This window comes from Nyctereutes procyonoides, unplaced genomic scaffold (assembly GCF_905146905.1).
Source record: "Nyctereutes procyonoides isolate TBG_1078 unplaced genomic scaffold, NYPRO_anot_genome, whole genome shotgun sequence".
Taxonomy (NCBI): domain Eukaryota; kingdom Metazoa; phylum Chordata; class Mammalia; order Carnivora; family Canidae; genus Nyctereutes; species Nyctereutes procyonoides.
The window spans coordinates 85,596,529-85,617,723 of record NW_026575140.1 but is presented as its reverse complement, the minus strand read 5'-3'; the positions used below and the strand labels follow the sequence as shown (position 1 = coordinate 85,617,723).

At 47.1% G+C, this 21,195-nt stretch overlaps 1 protein-coding gene across 7 annotated transcripts in view; it reads left to right on the top strand.

The window, feature by feature from the left end:
* The first annotated feature begins 1,209 nt into the window (after positions 1-1,209).
* Positions 1,210-21,195, top strand: part of SNX19 (sorting nexin 19) — a 42,153-nt gene continuing 22,167 nt past the window's right edge. For 2 of the 7 annotated variants that reach the window (XM_055306069.1, XM_055306074.1), the window contains exons 1-9: positions 1,210-1,366; positions 2,686-4,554; positions 6,728-6,866; positions 7,912-8,012; positions 8,128-8,247; positions 10,087-10,217; positions 11,449-11,542; positions 12,039-12,219; positions 14,855-14,984. In XM_055306069.1, coding sequence (XP_055162044.1) covers positions 2,857-4,554; positions 6,728-6,866; positions 7,912-8,012; positions 8,128-8,247; positions 10,087-10,217; positions 11,449-11,542; positions 12,039-12,219; positions 14,855-14,984 — 2,594 coding nt within the window. In that variant the 5' untranslated portion in view covers positions 1,210-1,366; positions 2,686-2,856. Of the gene's footprint in view, positions 1,367-2,585; positions 4,555-6,727; positions 6,867-7,911; positions 8,013-8,127; positions 8,248-10,086; positions 10,218-11,448; positions 11,543-12,038; positions 12,220-14,854; positions 14,985-21,195 lie in introns of all 7 variants that reach the window. The other 5 variants (XM_055306075.1, XM_055306076.1, XM_055306073.1 and 2 more) reach the window with 5 other exon arrangements.

Below are 21,195 nucleotides of genomic sequence, written 5' to 3'. Positions count from 1 at the left end.
TTCTCTCCTTTCCCCTATAATCCCTTTCCCTATTTTCTATATTCCCCGAATGAGTGAGACCATATAATGTTTGTCCATCTCCGGTTGACTTACTTCACTCAGCATAATGAACTCTTGGGACTTCATCAAGATAAGAAGCTTCTGGGGATCCCTGGGTGGCTCAGGAGTTTAGCACCTGCCTTTGGCCCAGGGCCTGAACCTGGGGACCCGGGATCGAATCCCACGTTGGGGCTCCCTGCATGGAGCCTGCTTCTCCCTCTGCCTGTGTCTCTGCCTCTCTCTCTCTCTCTCTCTCTCTCTGTGACTATCATAAATAAATAAATAAATAAATAAATAAATAAATAAATAAATAAATAAATAAGTAAATCTTAAAAAAAAAAAAAGATTAGCTTCTGTGCAGCCAAAGAAACAGTCCACAAAACTCAAAGACAACCTACAGAATGGGAGAAGATATTTGCAAATGACATATCAGACAAAGGGCTAGTTCCCAAAATCTATAAAGAACTTATTAAACTCCACAGCAAAGAAACAAACAATCCAATCATGAAATGGGCAAAAGACATGAAGAGAAATCTCACAGAGGAAGACATAGACATGGCCAACATGCACATGAGAAAATGCTCTGCATCACTTGCCATCAGGGAAATACAAATCAAAACCACAATGAGATACCACCTCACACCAGTGAGAATGGGGAACATTAACAAGGCAGGAAACCACAAATGTTGGAGAGGATGCGGAGAAAAGGGAACCCTCTTACACTGTTGGTGGGAATGTGAACTGGTGCAGCCACTCTGGAAAACTGAGTGGAGGTTCCTCAAAGAGTTAAAAATAGACCTGCCCTACGACCCAGCAATCGCACTGCTGGGGATTCACCCCAAAGATGCAGATGCAGTGAAGCGCCCGGACCCCCGCACCCCGGTGTTCTCCGCAGCAACGTGCACGGTCGCCGCCGAGGGAGGAGCCTCGGTGTCCGACAGGTGGTGGATGGAGACGCGGCCGTGGTGCACACTCGCAGGCGCGAGCACCCAGCACCCGCCCCGAGGATGCAACTGGATCATCTGGTCCTTAAGGCTCGGTCCCGCCGCCCCGCTGGGCCCCGCCCGCCCAGGCTCCGCGCCGTCGCCGCCGCCCCGCACCAGCAGGGGGAGCCCGCCCGTGCTCCCGGCATGCCCCGCTCCGCCCTCGCCACCCGGAAGCAGTCGCGGGGCCGCCGGCCTCGGGGTCGGGAGCCGGGAGCCCCGCGCGGTCGCCGGGTCAGCCTGGCGGAGGCTCCCCCGAGGGCGCGGGGGACACCGTTGGGCCCCGCCCTTCCCGGCTCGCTCCCGGCGCGCCCCGGCGCTGTGTGACCCGGCCCTCGGCGACGGTGAGTGCTGGGCGCGGGGGCTCCCGGACCCCGGACCCGGATCCCTTCCCTCCTCCTCCCCCCCCACCCCCCCCCCCGGGCGCTGCGGAGGCTCCAGCATCCCTGCCCCCCCCCCCGGCCGTGCGGAGGCTCCAGCATCCCTGCCCCCCCCCCGGGCGCTGCGGAGGCTCCAGCATCCCTGCCCCCCCCCGGCGTGCGGAGGCTCCAGCATCCCTGCCCCCCCCCCGGCCGTGCGGAGGCTCCAGCATCCCTGCCCCCCCTCCCTGGGCTGTGCGGAGGCTCCAGCATCCCTGCCCCCCCCCCGGGCCGTGCGGAGGCTCCAGCATCCCTGCCCCCCCCCCCGGCCTGTGCGGAGGCTCCAGCATCCCTGACCCCCCCTCCCTGGGCTGTGCGGAGGCTCCAGCATCCCTGCCCCCCCCCGGGCCGTGCGGAGGCTCCAGCATCCCTGCCCCCCCTCCCTGGGCTGTGCGGAGGCTCCAGCATCCCTGCCCCCCCCCCCCGGCCGTGCGGAGGCTCCAGCATCCCTGACCCCCTCCCCGGCCCTGCGGAGGCTCCAGCATCCCTGACCCCCCTCCCTGGGCTGTGCGGAGGCTCCAGCATCCCTGCCCCCCCCCCGCCGGCCGTGCGGAGGCTCCAGCATCCCTGACCCCCCCTCCCTGGGCTGTGCGGAGGCTCCAGCATCCCTGCCCCCCCCCCGGGCCGTGCGGAGGCTCCAGCATCCCTGCCCCCCCTCCCTGGGCTGTGCGGAGGCTCCAGCATCCCTGCCCGCCCCCCGGCCGTGCGGAGGCTCCAGCATCCCTGACCCCCCTCCCTGGGCTGTGCGGAGGCTCCAGCATCCCTGCCCCCCCCCCCCCCCCCGGCCGTGCGGAGGCTCCAGCATCCCTGCCCCCCCTCCCCGGCCTGTGCGGAGGCTCCAGCATCCCTGACCCCCCTCCCTGGGCTGTGCGGAGGCTCCAGCATCCCTGCCCCCCCCCCCGGCCGTGCGGAGGCTCCAGCATCCCTGCCCCCCCTCGGGCGGTGCAGAGGCTCCAGCATCCCTGACTCCCCCCTCCCCGGGCGGTGCGGAGGCTCCAACATCCCTGCCCCCACCTCGGGCCGTGCGGAGGCTCCAACATCCCTCCCCCCCCCCCCCCCCCCCGCCGTGCAGAGGCTCCAGCATCCCTGACCCCCCCTCCCTGGGCCTTGCGGAGGCTCCAGCATCCGTGACCCCTCCCCCCAGTGGTGCGGAGGCTCCGGGACCCCGCGTTATGAAGGCAGCACCGTCTGGGCGCCCGGCGGGAGCGAGGGGCACAGGCAGGGCCGCCTCTGTCTGTTTGCAGCGCCTGTAGGACGCCGAGGGCCCAGAGCCGCGCTGCCTGAGCCGCTCCCCGATATCCTGGTCTCCGCGCACAGCTCAGGTCCCGACCCCTGACTGACCCCTGACTCACCCGGAGTAGAAAGAGGCCAATCGATCCTCGGTGCCGTCCGTCCATCCGTCCGTCCGTCCGGCCATGCAGGCAGAGACCGTGTCCCCGCCGCGGGAGGCTCCGGCCCAGTCCAGCTGGAGCCTCCCCAGCCTGCTGAGCAGCCGGAAGCTGGTGGCCGCGGGGATCGTGCTGGGCTGGCTCCTGGTCATCCACTTGCTGGTGAACGTGTGGCTGCTGTGCGTCCTGTCTGCGCTGCTGGCGCTGCTGGGCGGGTGGCTGGGCTCGGACGCCGTGGTGGGGGCCTCGGGCCGACTGCACCTGGAGCGCTTCATCCCGGTGGCCTCCTGCCCCGCGAGCCCCGAGGCCGAGAGGCAGCTGGAGCAGGAGATCGATCGCACCATCCAGATGATTATTCGGGACTTTGTGTCGTCCTGGTACCGCTCGGTGAGCCAGGAGCCGGCCTTTGAGGAGGAAATGGAGGCCGCCATGAGAGGGCTGGTCGGGGAGCTCCGGAGGAGGATGGGCGTGGTGGACAGCCAGGCCCTTGCCCGCAGGGTGCTGACCCTGTGCGGCTGTCACCTGCAGAGCTATATTCAGGCCAAGGAAGCGGTGGCCGCGGAGCACAGTGGTACAGCCGAGCCCTCGCGGCTCTGGGAGGCCTACTGCCGAGCCACTGCCCCCCACCCCGCGGTGCAGAGCCCCAGCACCGAGGTGGCCTATACGCGCGGCTTGGTGAGCGTGCTGCTTCAGGGACTGGTGCCCAAGCCGCACTTGGAGACGCGCACCGGCCGCCACGTGGTGGTGGAGCTCATTACCTGCAATGTAGTCTTGCCACTAATCAGCAAGCTGTCGGATCCCGACTGGATCCACCTTGTCCTTGTGGGCGTCTTTTCCAAGGCCAGAAATAATCCAGCATCGGTGGTTAAACCCACGTCCGCAGCTAGCGCCCTGGAAAAGCCCTCAGTGCCCACGTCTCTGCCGCTGATAGTTGAGGTACAGAGTCTGCCAGAAGTGAGAGCCCCTTCTCCAGGCGCACCGCCGGTGCTGCTGAGCTGTAGTGAGCCAGACGGGCCTTCCCACCCCTCCCCAGACGTTGAAGAGGGCCACGAAGCCATGGAGGGAGAACTGGGTGTGGTGACAGAAGAAAGAAAAGTAGGAAACAACTCCTCCCGTTTCTTACAGCCAGACATTCGAGGCCCTTTGTTCCTATGTGAAGACACAGAGCTGGAGTCTCCGCTGTGTGAACTGAGCAAAGAAACCATCATGCTCATGACCCCAGGCAACTTCCTCTCTGACAGGATCCAGGATGCCCTGTGTGCCCTAGAGGGTCCCCAGTCCCTGGAGTCTAAGGATGTCGAGGGATCCGAAGGAATCGAAGGAGCAGAGGCTGAGGAGGGTCCAGGAACAGAGACAGGGTTGCTGGTCTCCATGCTGACTTCCTGCCCAGAGATCCACATTGACGCAGCAGACAAAGAAGGAGAACAAGGGGATGTCACCTCTCTTACAGCTTTGCTGACAGATCCAGAAAGGACCTGCCCCCCATGCCCCTCGTGCTTAGAGAAGGATCTCACCAATGGCGTGAGCTCCGTAGACCCTAGTCTGCCACAGGTTCTGCTTTCTTCCTCTCCAACCGGTCCTCTCAGCTCAGCCACCTTCAGCTTTGAGCCCCTGACCAGTCCAGATGGCCCGGTTGTCATCCAGAACCTTCGTATCACTGGTACCATTACTGCTCGAGAGCACAGTGGCACTGGATTCCACCCATACACCCTCTACACGGTGAAGGTAACAGGATTAGAATTATGGCCACCCACTCCGGGCTGGGAATGGGTTTGGAAAGTACAGTCAATGAAGCTAGTATTCTAAGGGAGAGAGGCTCCTCTTACTTGATTTGCTGGGTTCAATTGGACAGGAATCTATATGTGAATGGTCTGAAAATTATTTGTAAAGAAAGCAGAGTTGGGTTCTCTTTAGAACCTACAGGAACAATCCTAGAATCTCAGGGTTCTTAGGATACTGAGGGTCATGTGTTTCAGTTGTTCCCAGCGTACAGAGTCTTGTCCAGAAACTAACTCTCTTTCCAAACATCCCTGTGAATTTCTTTCTTTCCTTTTTTAATTACTAGTATCTTTTGTACCTTGTTTAGGAAGAGATTTATTTACCTATATATACCTCAGAAGGTAGCAAGTTCCTCACTCTTAGAGGTGTTTAAGCACAGAAGTAGGAATTACTTGGCAGAGATGATACGAAGGGGTTCATGTAGCAGATGGTGAGTTCAATTACAGCAGCAGCTCCCTAAAACTAGCTTTAGGACAGACTGCCTCCAAACCAGAAGAGGGCATTTTTGTGAATTTTCATCCAAAATCTATTTAAAGAGCAACCCAAGTGATTTTTGAGGTGCAGCCAGGTTTGGGAATGTATGAGTATTGGCTAGTGTTCCCCAAGGAGCAGAATATTCCATAGAAACTCCCAGGTGCTCCAAGTGTGAGAGCCCCACCCTGTATTTTCTCTATGTCTCATACCTAGGCCTTGCCTTCTCAGTGTTGGTCTGAGGGATTACTACTTTGCTTATGTCAGTTCATAATGAACACTTCTCTCCTGCTCTAGAAAATTTTAAAACAGCCTCAAGTCCCACCAACAAAGACACCATTTCTTCCATCACTTGCCCCACGATATAATAGCTCCCCCAAACAATAATGGTAACCTACCCTTAACGAGAAGAAGTACAGACACAGTTATTCCACGTCACTCATTATATCTTAACTACTCCCTGAAAAAGTCTACCCTGTACTGAGTTGAGTTGCTGCTTCCATGCTGTTCAGGGTGTTTGCTCTGAGGGAACATTCAGCACAAGTTGTATTTTCCCACCTACTGGCCCTCCACACATTTGAAGACCGCAAACTTTGACCCCTTACAACATCTTCGGTCTTCATGTGACTTCCAATCATACAGATGATATGTACTCAGGAAAAAAAAAATCAGCTTAGCTCCGAGAATAATAATTTTTTTTTAAATTTTTTTTAATTTTTATTTATTTATGATAGTCACAGACAGAGAGAGAGGGGGGGGGGCAGAGACATAGGCAGAGGGAGAAGCAGGCTCCATGCACCGGGAGCCCGACGTGGGATTCGATCCCGGGTCTCCAGGATCGCGCCCTGGGCCAAAGGCAGGCGCCAAATCGCTGCGCCACCCAGGGATCCCCCGAGAATAATAATTAATCTGCCCAAAGCAAAATAAAAACACATGTTCCTTTAATGCATTCCAGGCAAACAAATGATTTTATTCATTAGCTCTTTTGGACTATTTGCTCTTCACCTCCAACTAACTAAATCATCACTGATGCAGTACAATGGCAAATGGTTATCCTCTTGGAACGTCCAATCCATAGTTTAGGAGCAAAAGAGGCAGTATCATTTTTATTGCCGTTGTACCTTCTGTTTTAAATTCTTTGAGATTTGAAAGATAGTAATATAGCCTTTCTTTAAAAGATTTATTTATTTCTGAAAGAGCAAGAGAGAGGGAATACAAGCAAAAGAAGGAGAGGGAGAGAGAATCCCAAGGCTCCAAGCATGGAGCCCGACACAGGGCTCAACCCCACGACCATGAGTTCACAACCTGAGCTGTAACCAGGAGTTGGACACTTAACCAACTGTGCCACTGAGGAGCCCTGTAGCCATTTTTATAAGTAAAGAAAGTGTTTGCAGGAGGGAGTTTTGAGATGGAAGAAGGGAATGGAGAATAGCAAAACTCACTTTCTGGGCCACATATGTTGGGAACTGCTTCTCATTCCTTAATTCAGCCGCTATGGGAATAGGAGTTATTCATTACAACTCAGAGCAACAATCAGATCTAGTAGGTTCAGAAACAGCATAGGAACATCTCCCTCCCACTACCCCTACTCCGCTCTTACCGTGTGGCCACTGAGGTGATGCACTAAACAGATTTGTTCCTTCAACAGTATGAAACAGCCCTGGACGGTGAGAACAACAGTGGCCTGCAGCAGGTGGCCTACCACACCGTGAACCGCCGCTACCGCGAGTTCCTGAATCTACAGACTCGTCTGGAAGAGAAATCAGATCTGCGAAAATTCATCAAAAGTCAGGAGTTTTCCTAGCCCAGACTGCTTGCTTTACACATCCAGCCACTTGATCCAAAAGGCTGGAGGCCTACTAGTTTGTGGGGGGAAATGGAGGAGGAGAATGCGGGTCCATGCTCCCCCAGTTTGCTTTCAGATATTTTGGGTTTTTGTGCTGGATAGCCGTGATCACATTCTTTCAGAGGCACTTCTTTGCTATTTAATGCTTTGTTCTGGGCCCCATCTAGAGTAAGCTTAAGAAACTTTCACATTTCCTCCTGTGTCTGTGAGGTAGTGTGAGGAGTTAAATTAACTTTTCCAGATATATAGATGGATTGCTCTTAAGTATTAAAATAGTATCCAGAAATGCTTGCCATCCATCCTTTAACAACCAGTCTTTTTGTGTGTTTGCTAATTGACACCCATAAGACACAGTAAGAGTAAGAAAATGTAACTCTAAAATAACTCTAAAATTTAACTCTAAAAATAAGCTAGTAAGCAGCTACATGGTTTAAAAAAAAAAATTACTGATGATCACCCAAATCTTTTAATAAGCTTAGGCATAAGTTAAAGGTTTCAGTTATACATTTTCTTTCTTTATAATAATAGTTACTACTAAATCAAGCTTGAAAACCTATGCTAGGTTCTCTACTAAATACTTTACACATATTAGCTCATTTAATTAACAACTTATGAGATAGGTACTATCATTATCCTCACTTTACAGAAAAAAAAAATCAAAGGAAGATTAAGCAACTTGCCTATGGTCATTCTTACAGTAGGGATTGGAGCAAAAATTTAGACTTGGGCAACTGGACTTCAGAGCCCTCATGTCAAACCACTGTATGTATGGTCTCCTGTACCTTAGTATGAACACTGATAACGAGAGTAGATTGCATGTACTATATCCTTGGGATATATTTGGAACCCCTGAAATAGGGAAATTGCAGGAATATATCCAACAGTTGTATTTTCTTTACATATATGATGTGTTTTATATGGAATATCTCTCTGTGAATGCTAAGTGAATGAGTTTGTGTTTTTGTTTTTGTTTTTTTTTTTTTAAGATGTGAAAGGTCCTAAAAAGCTCTTTCCAGATCTTCCATTTGGAAACATGGATAGTGACAGAGTAGAAGCCCGTAAGAGCCTCCTGGAATCCTTTCTAAAGGTCAGCATCCTTCTGCTTCTGCTGTGCTCTCATTCTAATTACCAGATACCTCAGCCAAGCTGGAGAGACCTGGAGACTGGGAATTTCTCTTTGAAATCCTTTTTGTCTTTTGCAGCAACTCTGTGCCATTCCAGAGATCACTAACAGTGAGGAGATGCAGGAGTTCCTTGCTCTGAACACAGATGCTCGTATTGCCTTTGTCAAGAAACCATTCATGGTGTCCAGAATAGACAAGGTACCAGCAGGGCCACTGCGCTCAGCTTTAGTCTCTCACCAGAGTGTAGGCAGTGACTGAAAAATAAAGGAGGTTGGGGGCAGGGAGAGACAGCAGAGAGGAGTCCATAGAACGTGGACTAGAATTTTCGAGACCAGTTGTAAATATTGGTTGGATCATCACCTAGCTGAATGACAGTGAGCAACTATGATACTACATGTGTACACATGTCTCCTGGGGGATAGTATGACACAGTAATTCTAAAGGAGGGCGATAAGGATCAATTTGTAACTCCATAGATAGGTGAGGGCAGGAAAGTCTCTCCTGGAGATAAAGATCATTCCTGGTGTTGGTCACCCAGGAAAGAGCCTGAGACTGGACACTAAGCTGGATTTAGATTGGTGTGGTGATTCTCTGGAGAACAGTGTGTGGAAAGAATTATACTTTTTTCAAGAGGGTGTCTCAGAACCTTTGGAGATGGTGGGAAAAGGACGTTTGTGTAGCACATTGTGTCCTGTAGGCAGTGATTACCAGCTGATTTTAAAGTCTCCAAGGCACAAGTCTAAGGTTTATGTTTATCCAAAGAAGGCATATGTTTTAAAAGGTTAGAAAACACTGACTCATTGGCAGAAGGGGGGACCTCTCTCTAGACGTCAGGGGATAAAATGAAAAAGTGGAATTTCGTGTGGTAGGAATTAGGAAACATTCACTGCTATGAGGAAAAAGCTGCAAACTGGAAAGGGATGAGTGAGGTAGAGTCCCCAGCATTCCGTGCAGACGTGTCCATCCACGCAGACGTGTTTACTCACTGAGTCACCATCCACTCGTTGCTTGCCTGGTCAAGTACCAGCTGCTGGCGATACAGCACTGGATGGAGCAGTTAAGGACCCTCCCCACAGACTACAATTTGTGAGCCTTGAAAGCAAGTGCTATTTTTTAAGCTGCACTGTCTCTTCGTGCTTCCCTCACTCCATGTGGTTTCCCTGGTTTGTTATCCCCTGCGCTTCACTGTGGCCTTACTCCCCCTTCAGCCTTGGCTCAGCTGTGCTAGCTGTGCTCCTCGTAGAGGATGAACACAAGCATGAGTTAAGGAAGGCATGGTGCTGCTCTGAGCTAGCAGTGTTAATTAGCAAGGAGCACCAAAGGAAAAGTAAAGATTTCTTTTCATTTCTTTGGTATTTTAGGATTTCGTTTGTCTGTACATTTTCTTTTTTAGCAAATATCTATATGTGATTTTCCCATTCTGAGAAATACAACTCTTCAGTGAGGATTATTTTATTTGGTCTTTATGAATAGTTTATATCAACTCCAGATGCCTTGATTTACTCTTTCTATAAAGGAGAAAAATTGTTTGGATTAACTGGAAAAACCAGTTCTTTGTGAATTTTCTGAGCATGCTAGTATTACATATGCTTCTAGAATGTATTTCTTCTCTGATAATCTTTAATCTTTCCTTTTTCCATATATTCCTACCTATATCACTTCTACTTATTCACATCTTGGCGAAAGTATTATTGATTTGAGAACTAAAAATCATTCCTTTATGTACTAGGAGAGAAATTGAAAAATGCAAAATATTTCACCAGCCTGAAGAGCTCCCAGGTTTTTATTTATTTCATTGTTTGTTTTGGCTTCTTTTCCTATGGCGTTGTTTGCCTTAACTCTGTGAAGAAGCAGATTTTTATGACCCTAGGGAAAAGGGAGGATAGTTGCCAGTAACTCTATCTGCTCTCAGACTAGTGGGAGTGAAAAGGCTCCACTAGCTAGCCTAGCTCTCTGCTCATCTTCATTGCATAAAGCACCTGAGACAATTGCTCATTTGGTGGTTTCTGTTTGACTCTGCACCTCTGACCCTTGCAGATGGTGGTGAGTGCTATTGTGGACACATTGAAGACAGCATTTCCGCGCTCCGAACCCCAGAGCCCCACAGAAGAGCTGAGTGAGGCTGAGACAGAAAGCAAGCCCCAGACAGAAGGCAAGAAGCCTAGCAAGTGAGAAACCCTTCGGTCACCAAGGGACCCTTGCCAGTTCTCAGATTTGTCAATCTTTAGCCCAAGCCCATCCCCACTCTCTAAGCCCAAGGAGAGAAGAAGAGATGGGTCACACACACCGGTTTTTATACAAAGCCAGACCCCACACTCCTCAGTGCTCAACTTAGAGGAGCCTGAGATCAGCATAGGCACCCTGCTGAAGTTTGTATTGCCATGGGGACCCAGGACTTAACTGACCAGGGAGTTTTGACTAGAGGGCAGACTCTAGATAATCTCCTTTTCCTGCAAGGAAAGATTTTTCCTGGAAGATTGAAATATTTCTTTCCTATTAAGAATGACGGCTTTTAACTGTTTGTCACTCCTGGAAATCTTAGCTCAGAAGATGCATATGCTAATAATAAGAAAGGCCAGACTGGACACCTGTAGAGCCTGTTTTAGGCTCTTCTCTTGCACTAGGGTCCCAGAGGAAACCGTTCAGGGTCAATACGTAGAAGGGAAAGGGTTCCACACTTAACCCTTACTGCAGACTTCATATCTGAACCTGGACCATTATGAAGAAAAAGAGTGAGTGAGTGAAAGTGAGAGAGAGTGTGTGTGTGTGTTTTGGAGAGGGGAGAAGGAAGGGTGGCAAGTTTGTAAGTTCGTGTATGTGTGTCTCACTATTTTTGTGTTCCTGTCTCAGGGACCAGCAGTTACACAATTTTTAGCCTTTTTCTACTGAGCCCATATTTTGAAGGGTGACCAAGATATCTGTGCTTAGAAGATCCTTGAAACATGAGGTTAGCATTTGCAGTCCCTCCCCTGGTTTTATTTGGAACGCTAGGGGAATAAGTGGATGTGCAAAAAGGGTAATAACAACAACAAAAACCTTGGTTTATGCCACTTGTCTACTTAATCTCCAACAAATTTTTAATGAGTATGCTAGCCATTCTTCTAGCTTATGGGAATACAGCCATGATAGACTGGCCCCTGTTTTACATTAGCAAAAGCCCTTTCACAAATGCCTTGTGAACATAGCTTAGGCAATGGCTGTACTATGTATTAAGAGTTGCTAGAGCGTATATCGTTTCAGGAATTTCAGGGCCAGGTCTCTCCTGGCAACTCTGACCACAGTAAGCTCCCAAGGATAACTATGAGTGTTCTTGTTTTAAGGTATCAATTCTTGTCAGCCCTTGATTGGGGATCAAAACCGTGAATTACATCTTGTTTCTGTGTCTTGTATCAATACCAGGTCTAGACTGAGGTTCTCCAGTAAGATTGCTCCAGCACTGAATATAACTGAGGCACCTGAGAAGATTCTCTATTGTCTCCAGGAAGGCAATGTGGTAAGAGGTTCTTGGATAACTACTGAAATTAATAGCTGGGATGTTAATCCCGCAGTTAGAGACAATTGAGACATTCTCCGAAACCAGGAGGGATGTGGGTGCCTTGCTAAAGCACCTTAACCAGCATCTAGATCTCTAATTTTTGTTCTAAAAGTATTTTCTCTCGGTTTCTAATTCCTACCAGGTCTAGGTTGGCAAGTTAGCTTCTCAAGGGTCATAAGTTTGGAATAAAGGATGGTAGAATGAGAAGGGAAGCCAGTTCCAGGGAGAGAACAGATGACCCAAGTGCATTTGCAGCCAGTGAGAATACAAAGGCATTGCTTTACTTGCAATTTAGGTAGAAAATAAAAACTTTCCGAAGGTGGTCACAGAGTCATTTGGGTTCTATACTCTCACGATACTTACGCAGGGAAGGAACAGGGAAAATCAGAAGTGCCACAGATGCTCTCCTGTTTTCTTCATTCTTTATGTGATGTGCCACTGGCTCTTTCTTCAGGAGTCAGAGATCCTGTCCATGTCTGGGATGGAATCCTTTATTGAAAAACAGACAAAGTTATTAGAAATACAGCCAACAGAAGTCCCAGAAAAAGAGCCTGAACAAAGCCCCAAAGGCTGTGTGGATGGTTATGTGTCAGATGCAGCTGTGCCAGCCCAAGACCTCAGCAATAGTGCTCCAGGTACGTGACAAGATCTCTGCTCCCACAGAGAAGGGAGGCAGGCTGTGACAGTTGGAATTCATGGATTTAATTTCTCTTGCGTTCAGCGAGGCAAACCATGTGTTCAACAGCAGTGTTTGAGGTACTGTGCCGAGGCCTGGGATACGAAGGAATTTGACACTGTCCCTAGAGCTGAGTCAAACAGAGAAACGGCACAAAAACGGGGTTCTGGTCCAGCAAAATAAGATCCATGCTTACAATATCATTATTTATGTTATTTTTGCCACACTTGGGCATCTTTAGATGACTCCCTTTATCTGCAAACTTACTTTCTTTCACGTCTGTGGTACCCGTCTCCTGGGGTCCTCCCTCAGTCCCCTTTGTGGATTCCCTTGGTAGCCTTCCAGAACTTTATTTTTGGCTCTCTGTTCTTATTCTGCATACTCCCCCTGAGTGATCTCATTTGTACTCTTGATTTTAAATCTACTGTGTGCTAATGGTACCTGACTATTGGATGTTGTCTTTCCACTTGCCTGTTGGAAATCTCTGCTTTGATATACCACAGGGCAACTGAAGAGCAACATGGAATCCTTCCTTTTCCCTGGATCTTTTCCTTCTGGTTCATTTACTGCCCTGGCAGATGCCACCTCCCAGTTCCCTAACATAGAGCAGAGAGGGAGAAGAGGTGAGGACAGGGCAGGTTTGCTTCCCAGAAGAAGCACAGATGTTTTTTTCACAGAGGAAAAATTGAGAGCCCTGGACATTGTTTGTTTGCTGAGCTAGAACTTATAAAAGGTTTTTCAAGTCCACCAAGACAGAGTCTCTCACTGAAAAGAAAAGATCACAAAATCTTGGGTTCAAAAGGGGTGCGGGGGAAAGGCTGACTTCAGCATTGTTTCTCAGGTGCCCTTGAATAGTCACCTTATCTCTACTGTATGGACCTCAACCTAACTGTGTGAAACGTGAAGTTCACAACTCCACCTCTTCACACATCTCTCTCCGGTTAAGTAAATGAACTGTGATAATAGCAAAGCATCAGAGAACTGTAAGAAATTACAAATAAGACAAAATGGGTAACACAGTATACTTCTAGCCAAAGTCAGGCCTGTAAGTTTCAAACGTCATATCTCTAAGGGTATAGTTTATGCCTCAGCTTCTCTTCTAGCCCTGAGAAACTCAAAATGCTCACCTGATAAGAAATTTACCAGTGTTCTTCCAGAGGACTTGGTGCCTCTTTTTGCTTTCTTATTTTTTACTGCTATGACCAGTTGTCACCACGTGGTGGCAGCTCTAAGTAAACACTAAAACAAAACCCTAGAATCCAGAAGGGTGGCTGATGCTCAGGATGGTGCTGTTACCCAAGGAACTGAATATCCTGTCTTTGAGCAAATGACTGGAAAGTAAATATACCAGTCCCCATGCCCCCTTGAAATGCAGTGTAAGAAAAAAATATATATCAGATGGGATTAAGAAAAAGTAGGACTCGGTTCTAGCAGATTCACCCAAATCTAAAATTATTAATGTCCTAAAGAACCCTTTAGGGAGGAGAGCTTGAGCAAGCTGGCCCAGACAATACCCACTGGTCCCAGACTAACAAAATTAGTGTTGATGATTGATTATGATACTAATTGCAGCAGTAGCACCAGATTGTTGAGATTCATTCTGGAATATTATGTATTCCTAGGGACATCTCCTAGGAAGCAAATCACAGATGACATGGGACCCCCTGAACTGGGTTAAAGAACAGGTGTGGGGATCCCTGGGTGGCTCAGTGGTTTGGTGCCTGCCTTCAGCCCAGGGCATAATCCTGGAGACCCGGGATCAAGTCCACATCAGGGCTCCCCGCATGGAGCCTGCTTCTTCCTCGGCCTATGTCTGCTCCCCTCTCTCTCTGTCTCTCTCTCTCTGTCTCTCTCTGTCTCTCATGAATAAATAAATAATCTTTAAAAAAAAAAAAAAAAAGAACAGGTGCTTCCATCCGTAAAGTACATCTGTTCAGGAGACTTTGGCTTAACATGGGTGTGAACCTATTTGTGGTCTTTCCAGTCTTTGAAAAAGGAAAGGAATCAGTCATTGTCATGGCATATTTTACCAAAGGTGGAGTTCTCTTCCTAGAACCACATGTGATCTCAAAAGCAAACTGAAGCCTTCTAGATCCCAATCGAACAGTTCTGTGTAATGGAGATGCTTTCAAAGCAACTTGTTTATGGGACAATGAATCCCAAATCTTTCCCTAAATCTGTTGCCCACAACATTTCCGTGAAGCTTTGTGGAGGCCAATGGAATATAAGAATGGAAGAAACTGGGCCTTGCCAGTTCCAGTTAGTCACTAGTTGGGAGCAGTTACTTGGAACAGAATTATTCAGCTCCTTGGGGGAAATACCAAAGAAACAGCAGCTAGATGGGCAAAATAATTATATGCAAAATCTTTTAGAAAGGTAAATACTATTGAGTGACTAAGGAACATAAGCAAAGGAATTGTAAAGAAATATAGAGCCTATCAACTAAACTTTTTAGATATAAAGTAAACATCTGTTGAGTATAGAAGGATTACAGAAATACACAATGATCTAAAGATGAAGATCCAATGTATGGAAATATGTTCCTCCAGCTTGGGTCTCTTCTGAGTTACCTATGATGTCTTTTCATTCCCCAGGAGCAGAGACAGAGCTAGCTGACACAGCCCTAGATCTGCTCCTCTTGCTGCTCATGGAACAGTGGAGGTGGCTGTGTACAGAAAACATGCAGAAAGTTCTTCATCTTGTCTTTGGGACCTTAATTCAGAGGTAAGACAGAGGAGTTCGCCATTGTATCAGAGTCTCAAGTTGGACAAGGGTGGATGTGATGCTGAATTCTGCACTAGAGAGGAAAATAAGAGTCTAGGAACCCTGCAGCCCTGAGGGAGGACAGGTTCTGTCATAGGGGCACAGGGATGAGACTGCCTCAAGAGTACCGAAAGGCTTGTGTTAATCACCTCAATGTCTAAGGTATAAATGGGTCTGCTTCTGTGAGGCTTCTGGCATAATCCACTGATTTATAGACCCTGCCTGTGATCTTAAGACACTTTACCTTAACTCTTCCTACTCGGGGATCAATTCTCCACCCAGTTAAACCCCCAAGCCCTGTACCTTTCACTGTGTACAGTGGACATTTCTCTTCACTGACCTTTTCACTGGGATGATAAATGGTGAGACAAGGAGAAAACAGATCAGTGCTCTGAAAATTAAGTTTGTTTTCTCCAAAAGGTATATAAATATTAACTAAAAAAAGTTACTTACGTTGGATGGTAAGGAATCAAAGTATACTTGGATGTAAGATGTGGATTGTGATCCCAAAGCCACTTGCGTCTCCTAAAAGATATGTACGTGGGTGGAGTTTTTAGTTGCTGACTTCCTAACCATGAAACTGACACAAGCTTTGCTAAACTCAGGATGGCCAGAGACATGGTCTCAGAACTAAACAGATATACAGTGCTTCTGTTTTGACCTTTTGACCATTTTTTTTTTTTTATTTCTCTCCTTTGAGACATCCTGGCAGATACTAAAGTAAGAAGCCAAATTCTGACCTCCTCTGTTGGCATGTGGCTCATGATAATAAGTCACTCCAAAAAAGAAAAACCAATGTTAAAAACAGAATTATGTGTCAGTTCTACAAGTAGAAAATTCATTAACAACAAGCAAGTAAATCTCCCCTCCCACACTCAGAGTTACTTAAGATTAGGGAAGCCTAATGAGCTTTAATAATAAAAAGACCTAGTGAAAGACGATGATGTGCTTTTACATTTGCTGAGTTCTCCTCATATGCCAGCACCTGAGCTCTGTGTACATATGTTTTCTTGTAGCAGCCAAGTGAGGTAGGTAGCCCCATTTTGTAGAGGAAAATAGAGCTTGGCAAGCCCAAGCTAGCATGCCCAAGGCCATAGTTAGTGACACCTGGACTTTGAAGCTACATGTGTGTAAGTCCAAAGCCAATGTGCTTTTTCCCTACGTGTTGTAGCTGACGACTGGTCTCTTAAGTGAAACCCACATATAAAAGGCCGACAGTCTCCATGCTTTCCCCCTTGTCCCTCCTCTATACTCAACTCTGCCACAAGAGTGCTTTTTCTGAAAAGCAAATATGAACATATAGTCTGTGCTTAACATCCTTCAGTGGTGCCCTGTTGCCTACAAAAGTGATTATTCTACTATGTTTCCCAGAGTTCTAGGGTTCCACAGAGGTGCTTTAGAAGCTAAGGGGAAAACTGAGTGCACCATGGTCTAAGCAATTTTATTTTGGTCAGTATAATAGGCTAGAGATTTGGGTAAGCTTTTGTTTAAAAAAGGGCTCCACTGTGTTTAAAGTATGTATTTATTTATTATATGAAAATTTCAGCTTCCTCCTTATGTGACATGGTCTGGTGCCAGCCTTATTTCTGATTCTGCCCCATGCAAACCCTTTCCTCCTGGCCAGACACTCTGTGGTCCCTCTTGCTCTGGGCCTTTGTTCATCCTCTTATCTCTGCCAGAATGGTCTTTCTCTCTTCATTCTTCTGCTCATTCTCTCTCCTCTCTCTCATTCCATCTCCTTCCCTATGTCCAGAGTTTTCCCTCTTCTTGTCTGCTTCTACTGCTAAATATTTTCAAAAATTAAGCATTAAATGTCATTTATTCTGTGAAACTTCTTGTGGCATATTCTTCTACCTGCCCCAAAATCTAAGGAGCCCTCCTTTCTACTCACGGTTGTGATGATTGTACGACTTATCACAGTGTATTAAAGAAACGATCTTTCCCTAAACTAGTGGTCCTCGAGTGGGGAGCAGTTTTCTCCCAAGGGTATTTGGTAATATCTGGAGATATTTTTGGTTGTCACAACTGAGAAGGGAGGCAGGAAGCTATTTCATCCAGTGGGTAGAGGCCAGGGATGCCGCTGAATGCCCTACACTACACAACATTCTCCCTCCTCACCCCCCCCCCCCAAATAACAATGAATCATCTACTCAAAATATCAGTAGTGCAGAGGTTGAGAAACTTTGCCCTAGACTACCAGTTCTCCAAGGGCTAGACCTGGCTTTATATCCCCAGCAATTTACACAGGACCCAGGACATAGAGGATGCTCATTAGATGTCCAATAATTTAATTATCTTCTATCTCAAATAAAAGAATAAACAATTTTTTTCTCATTACCCTCATACTTGAAGTAGAGTCTGTGTTTTTATTCAGTCACTTGTGAACGTTGCTGACCGAGCCTTTGTTTCTTTCTTCCTCTATTAAGTTTCTCCTTGCTGATCTTCCAAGCGCTTTCCAAAAATTGGAAGATTCTAAAACTAGCTGGTATGTGATCATTGATTACCCCTGTCCTTGAAGTCATTTACATGATGAATTGGTTTCAAAACACAAGAAGTCACTCAATAGGAACAGAAAAGTATAGATGAGTTGGGAAATTTTAAAAAGATTAAGATTTATATATTAAAAAGGTAGGAAGAAGTTTACCTAAAGTTTGAACAACTCGGAATATTAAAGGACTAGAGCCAGTACCAGATAAAGAGAGAGAAATATATTTGAGAATCATACGCAGATCACTGAAGTGGTATTTTACGTAGTTAGGGTTCTTGGAGATCTAAAAGAGGACTTAAATACAAGGGAATTTCAGACTGAGAATTCTAAGCCAGGTTGCATTACTCTCAGTGGGCAATGATTATAAATTCCCTAGGGATAGGGAAGAGACAAAGGATAAAGTGGAGCCCATAGGATGTGCAGAAGTAAATGTGTCATGCCCTCTGGTCTAACCATACTGGTAGCCAGTTGTCCAGGCTGTTGGTAGCATTCTTCCGCTTTACCTTGAAATACTCCGACATCTCTGTCCAGCTGGTAATTTGTTTTGGTCTTACTTCTTTATTCACTGGGCTGGTCAGTAGAGAACAAAACAGACTCCACTCCTACTTTTCACATTTTGTACAGTTTCTTGGGGGTTAGAACTGAGGGCCTTATTCATGGTCATCAGGCTAAGGTGTGGTGGAGGCAGAAATCAAACCCAGGTGTTCCAAAGCCCAAGCTCTTATCTACACAATATACTACTACTATGTTCTGATTAATCTCTCTGGGCTTTGGCTTCCTCATCTGGAAAATAGTAATTATATCAATCTCTTTAGGTTCATAAAAGGTGTCCAGTAGATGTTAGGTCTTAATATTTGCACTTCAGTAAAAGGAAGGAAGGAAAAGAAAAACAAATATTTTTTGTTTCTAATTCCTCCTGCTAGTGGCCCCAAATTTGCTCTACTTTTATGTCTTCAGGATGCCCGACTCTATACCAGTCTTCTCCTGCAACGGCTAGCGTCCTCAGTGTGCCTGGCTCTGAGTTTTGCAGAATAGAGCTCCTAAACAACTATGGCTTCATAAAGCCTTTCCGGGTGACCCTGTGCCAGTGGGCTCATTAGCAGAGTATTTCTGTGTCTTACATGGGGAAGCATACCACCTGGGTCTCTTTGTGGCACAGACAGGCATAGGTTAAGTACAGAGTTCAGTAGTCTGGTGCTCCTGGTTACATGGCTGGAAAGAGCTGCTGGAATCAAGTAGTGCCTTTCCTCATGAAGAGGACTTTGAGTCAGGCCACGTTTCTAACCTTTTCATCTCCTTTCCGTGACACCTCCACTAGAACCATGCTTCTGGTTAGCTGGGTAGGTAGCCACCTGGTGGCAAAACCCACAGGGAGTTCACACCATAACGAAATCAGGGAGAGGGTGAGGGCTTACAGCTAAATTTCTCTTGACTTTATTTTTCCTTTTCCCTTTTTTTTTTTTTTTAATGGGGTGACATCTCCATTTGTTACAGGAAGGAAATTCTGTATGTTTCTAGTGAATTTGAATGAAGCCAATATGAATTTTGTCCAAGAACAAAATACTGTGGTTGATCACTTTTTGAAAACTCGTTATCTGTTATCTTTGCTCATCATAGATTTTTTTTTTTTTAGGCAATGATGTTTTGTGCTTGTTCAGTTGTCTCATATCCCTTCCTGTCAAAAGGTTCCTACTTATTTCTAATCAGAGTGTATCCTTAAGTCCATTTTGTTTTGTGTTAGCTACAGTGGAAATGGGAACACAGCCAGCTGACACCCTTCTCACCCCGAGTCTCCACAGACTAGAATTAAGAGCCTCATCCTTCCGTGGTCAAGGCCTTCCATCTTTCCCTAGAAATCATTCCATCTTTTTAATGATGTATAAACATGGCCCTCTTCTGAAATCTCTTGTGCTGGGTTCACAGTACTCTTGAAGCTTTTGTAAGATAGGAGTCAAGAGGAAACCATAGATATCTAGAAAAAGAATTCCAGTTCCCCTTCCATAGGCTTGCAGGATCTGTGGTCTCATACTAGCAAGTTCCCCTGTGTATGGTAGACATGGACAAGACAGGGCTTATTTCAGGACTCAAAGTGTAGACATTGATGACCTTGTCACCTTCAGAATATTTGGTATCCAGCAAGCCTTTGTTACAATTTTACTTTGTACAGACACTATGCTGAACACACAGCATATTATATCACTTAATCCACTTAAAAACTCTGTGAAGGAGGGATCATGATCCCATTTCAAAGATGAGGAAGCTGAGGCTTACAAAGAATTGTGGTTATTTAATCCAAATCACAGAACTAATAAGTATACCACAAGCAAAATTGAACACATGTTTGCCTGATTTTCAGCTATAATGACTTTATCTTTTAGGGATTACCCTGGGATTTAGAGAGATTAAAAACCAGCAAAAATTTTTGCCTTAGAGTCTACATTCCTCAAGAGGAGATTATCAGTCACTTTGTAAAATCCAAACCACATTTCAGTGTGCGCACATTCACACATAACACAAAGGGCCCTGCAGCTTCCTAAGGTCAGCCCGTGTTACTTCTCCCCTGGACAGCTTACATTACTTTTTATTTTTAAAAAGGAGTTCATACAGTGCTACATTCTTGGGCTTTACTTGCTTTGGTAAGCAAATAAGCTGGAATTTGATCCCTTCCCCCCCACAAAGCTACAGCACCTCCCCCACCCTTCCACCTACCAGTGCTACTCTGACAAGAGGTATGGTGTGGTCCCTGCCTGCTTCGTGTTGACCTCTGGGAGACTGTCCCCATGACGCCTGCTCAGGGGGCATCATGTTTGTTCTGTCTCTGAAGCCACGAGTATCGGAGCTGTATCCTTTTGCAGAGTACTGGGCTCTCCTTCTTTAAGTTCTGCACTTTAAAGGGAAGGAGAGTCGGTATTGGTGCCACTGAGAGCTACTGCCACTTCTCTGGTCATCTTGAACACCCTGCAGCCTGGGCATCAGGGACGGTGCAGCCATCCACACTTACGTTTATCTCCTTAAAATGTCATAATTTTCCAACCTCCACCATTATCAGCTCCAAGAAGATAAGTTCTTCTGTCTTCAGCTTTGTTTACTCTCCTTGCTCCCTTAAAAGATCTATATACATAACTGCCTTGGAAGCCAAGGACTCCTGCCAAATCATGAGCGTGTACTCCCTCACTCTTGAGCTTTCTCTCTAGCCTAAAAAAAAAAGAGAGTAAATTCAACCTCATGACCCCTCCTTCTAAGCCAAAGTTGGAAGAGTGCTGATCTGAGCCAGGCTTCATAAATCTCCTTTGATTGTTGATGGTGTGGAGAGAGTGGGGGAAGGGAGCTGAAGAGAAGTTAGATGTCCAAAAAAGGCATTGTTAAGTCAAAGGAAAGTCTTGCACGCATGCGCGCCTGACCTCGTATGTCAGCTTCTGTGCTGGGAACATCCAATTATGTAAGAAGGAGCACTCCTTGTTTGGAGTTAGAGACAAAGGGAGGGGCAGAGGAGTGGGGGGAGCAGTCTAAGCCAAGGAGTGAATCCAGCTTGTGCGGACTGCTCATGTCCGAAAACAGAAGAAACTTAACAATATCCCTGCATGCATCAGATTCAGGGTTAGGAAGTTGGACAAGTACTCAGACATGACTAGGTTGGAGGGAAAGAGGAGAGATGTACTGTGCTTCATTGATGGTAGAAGGTTT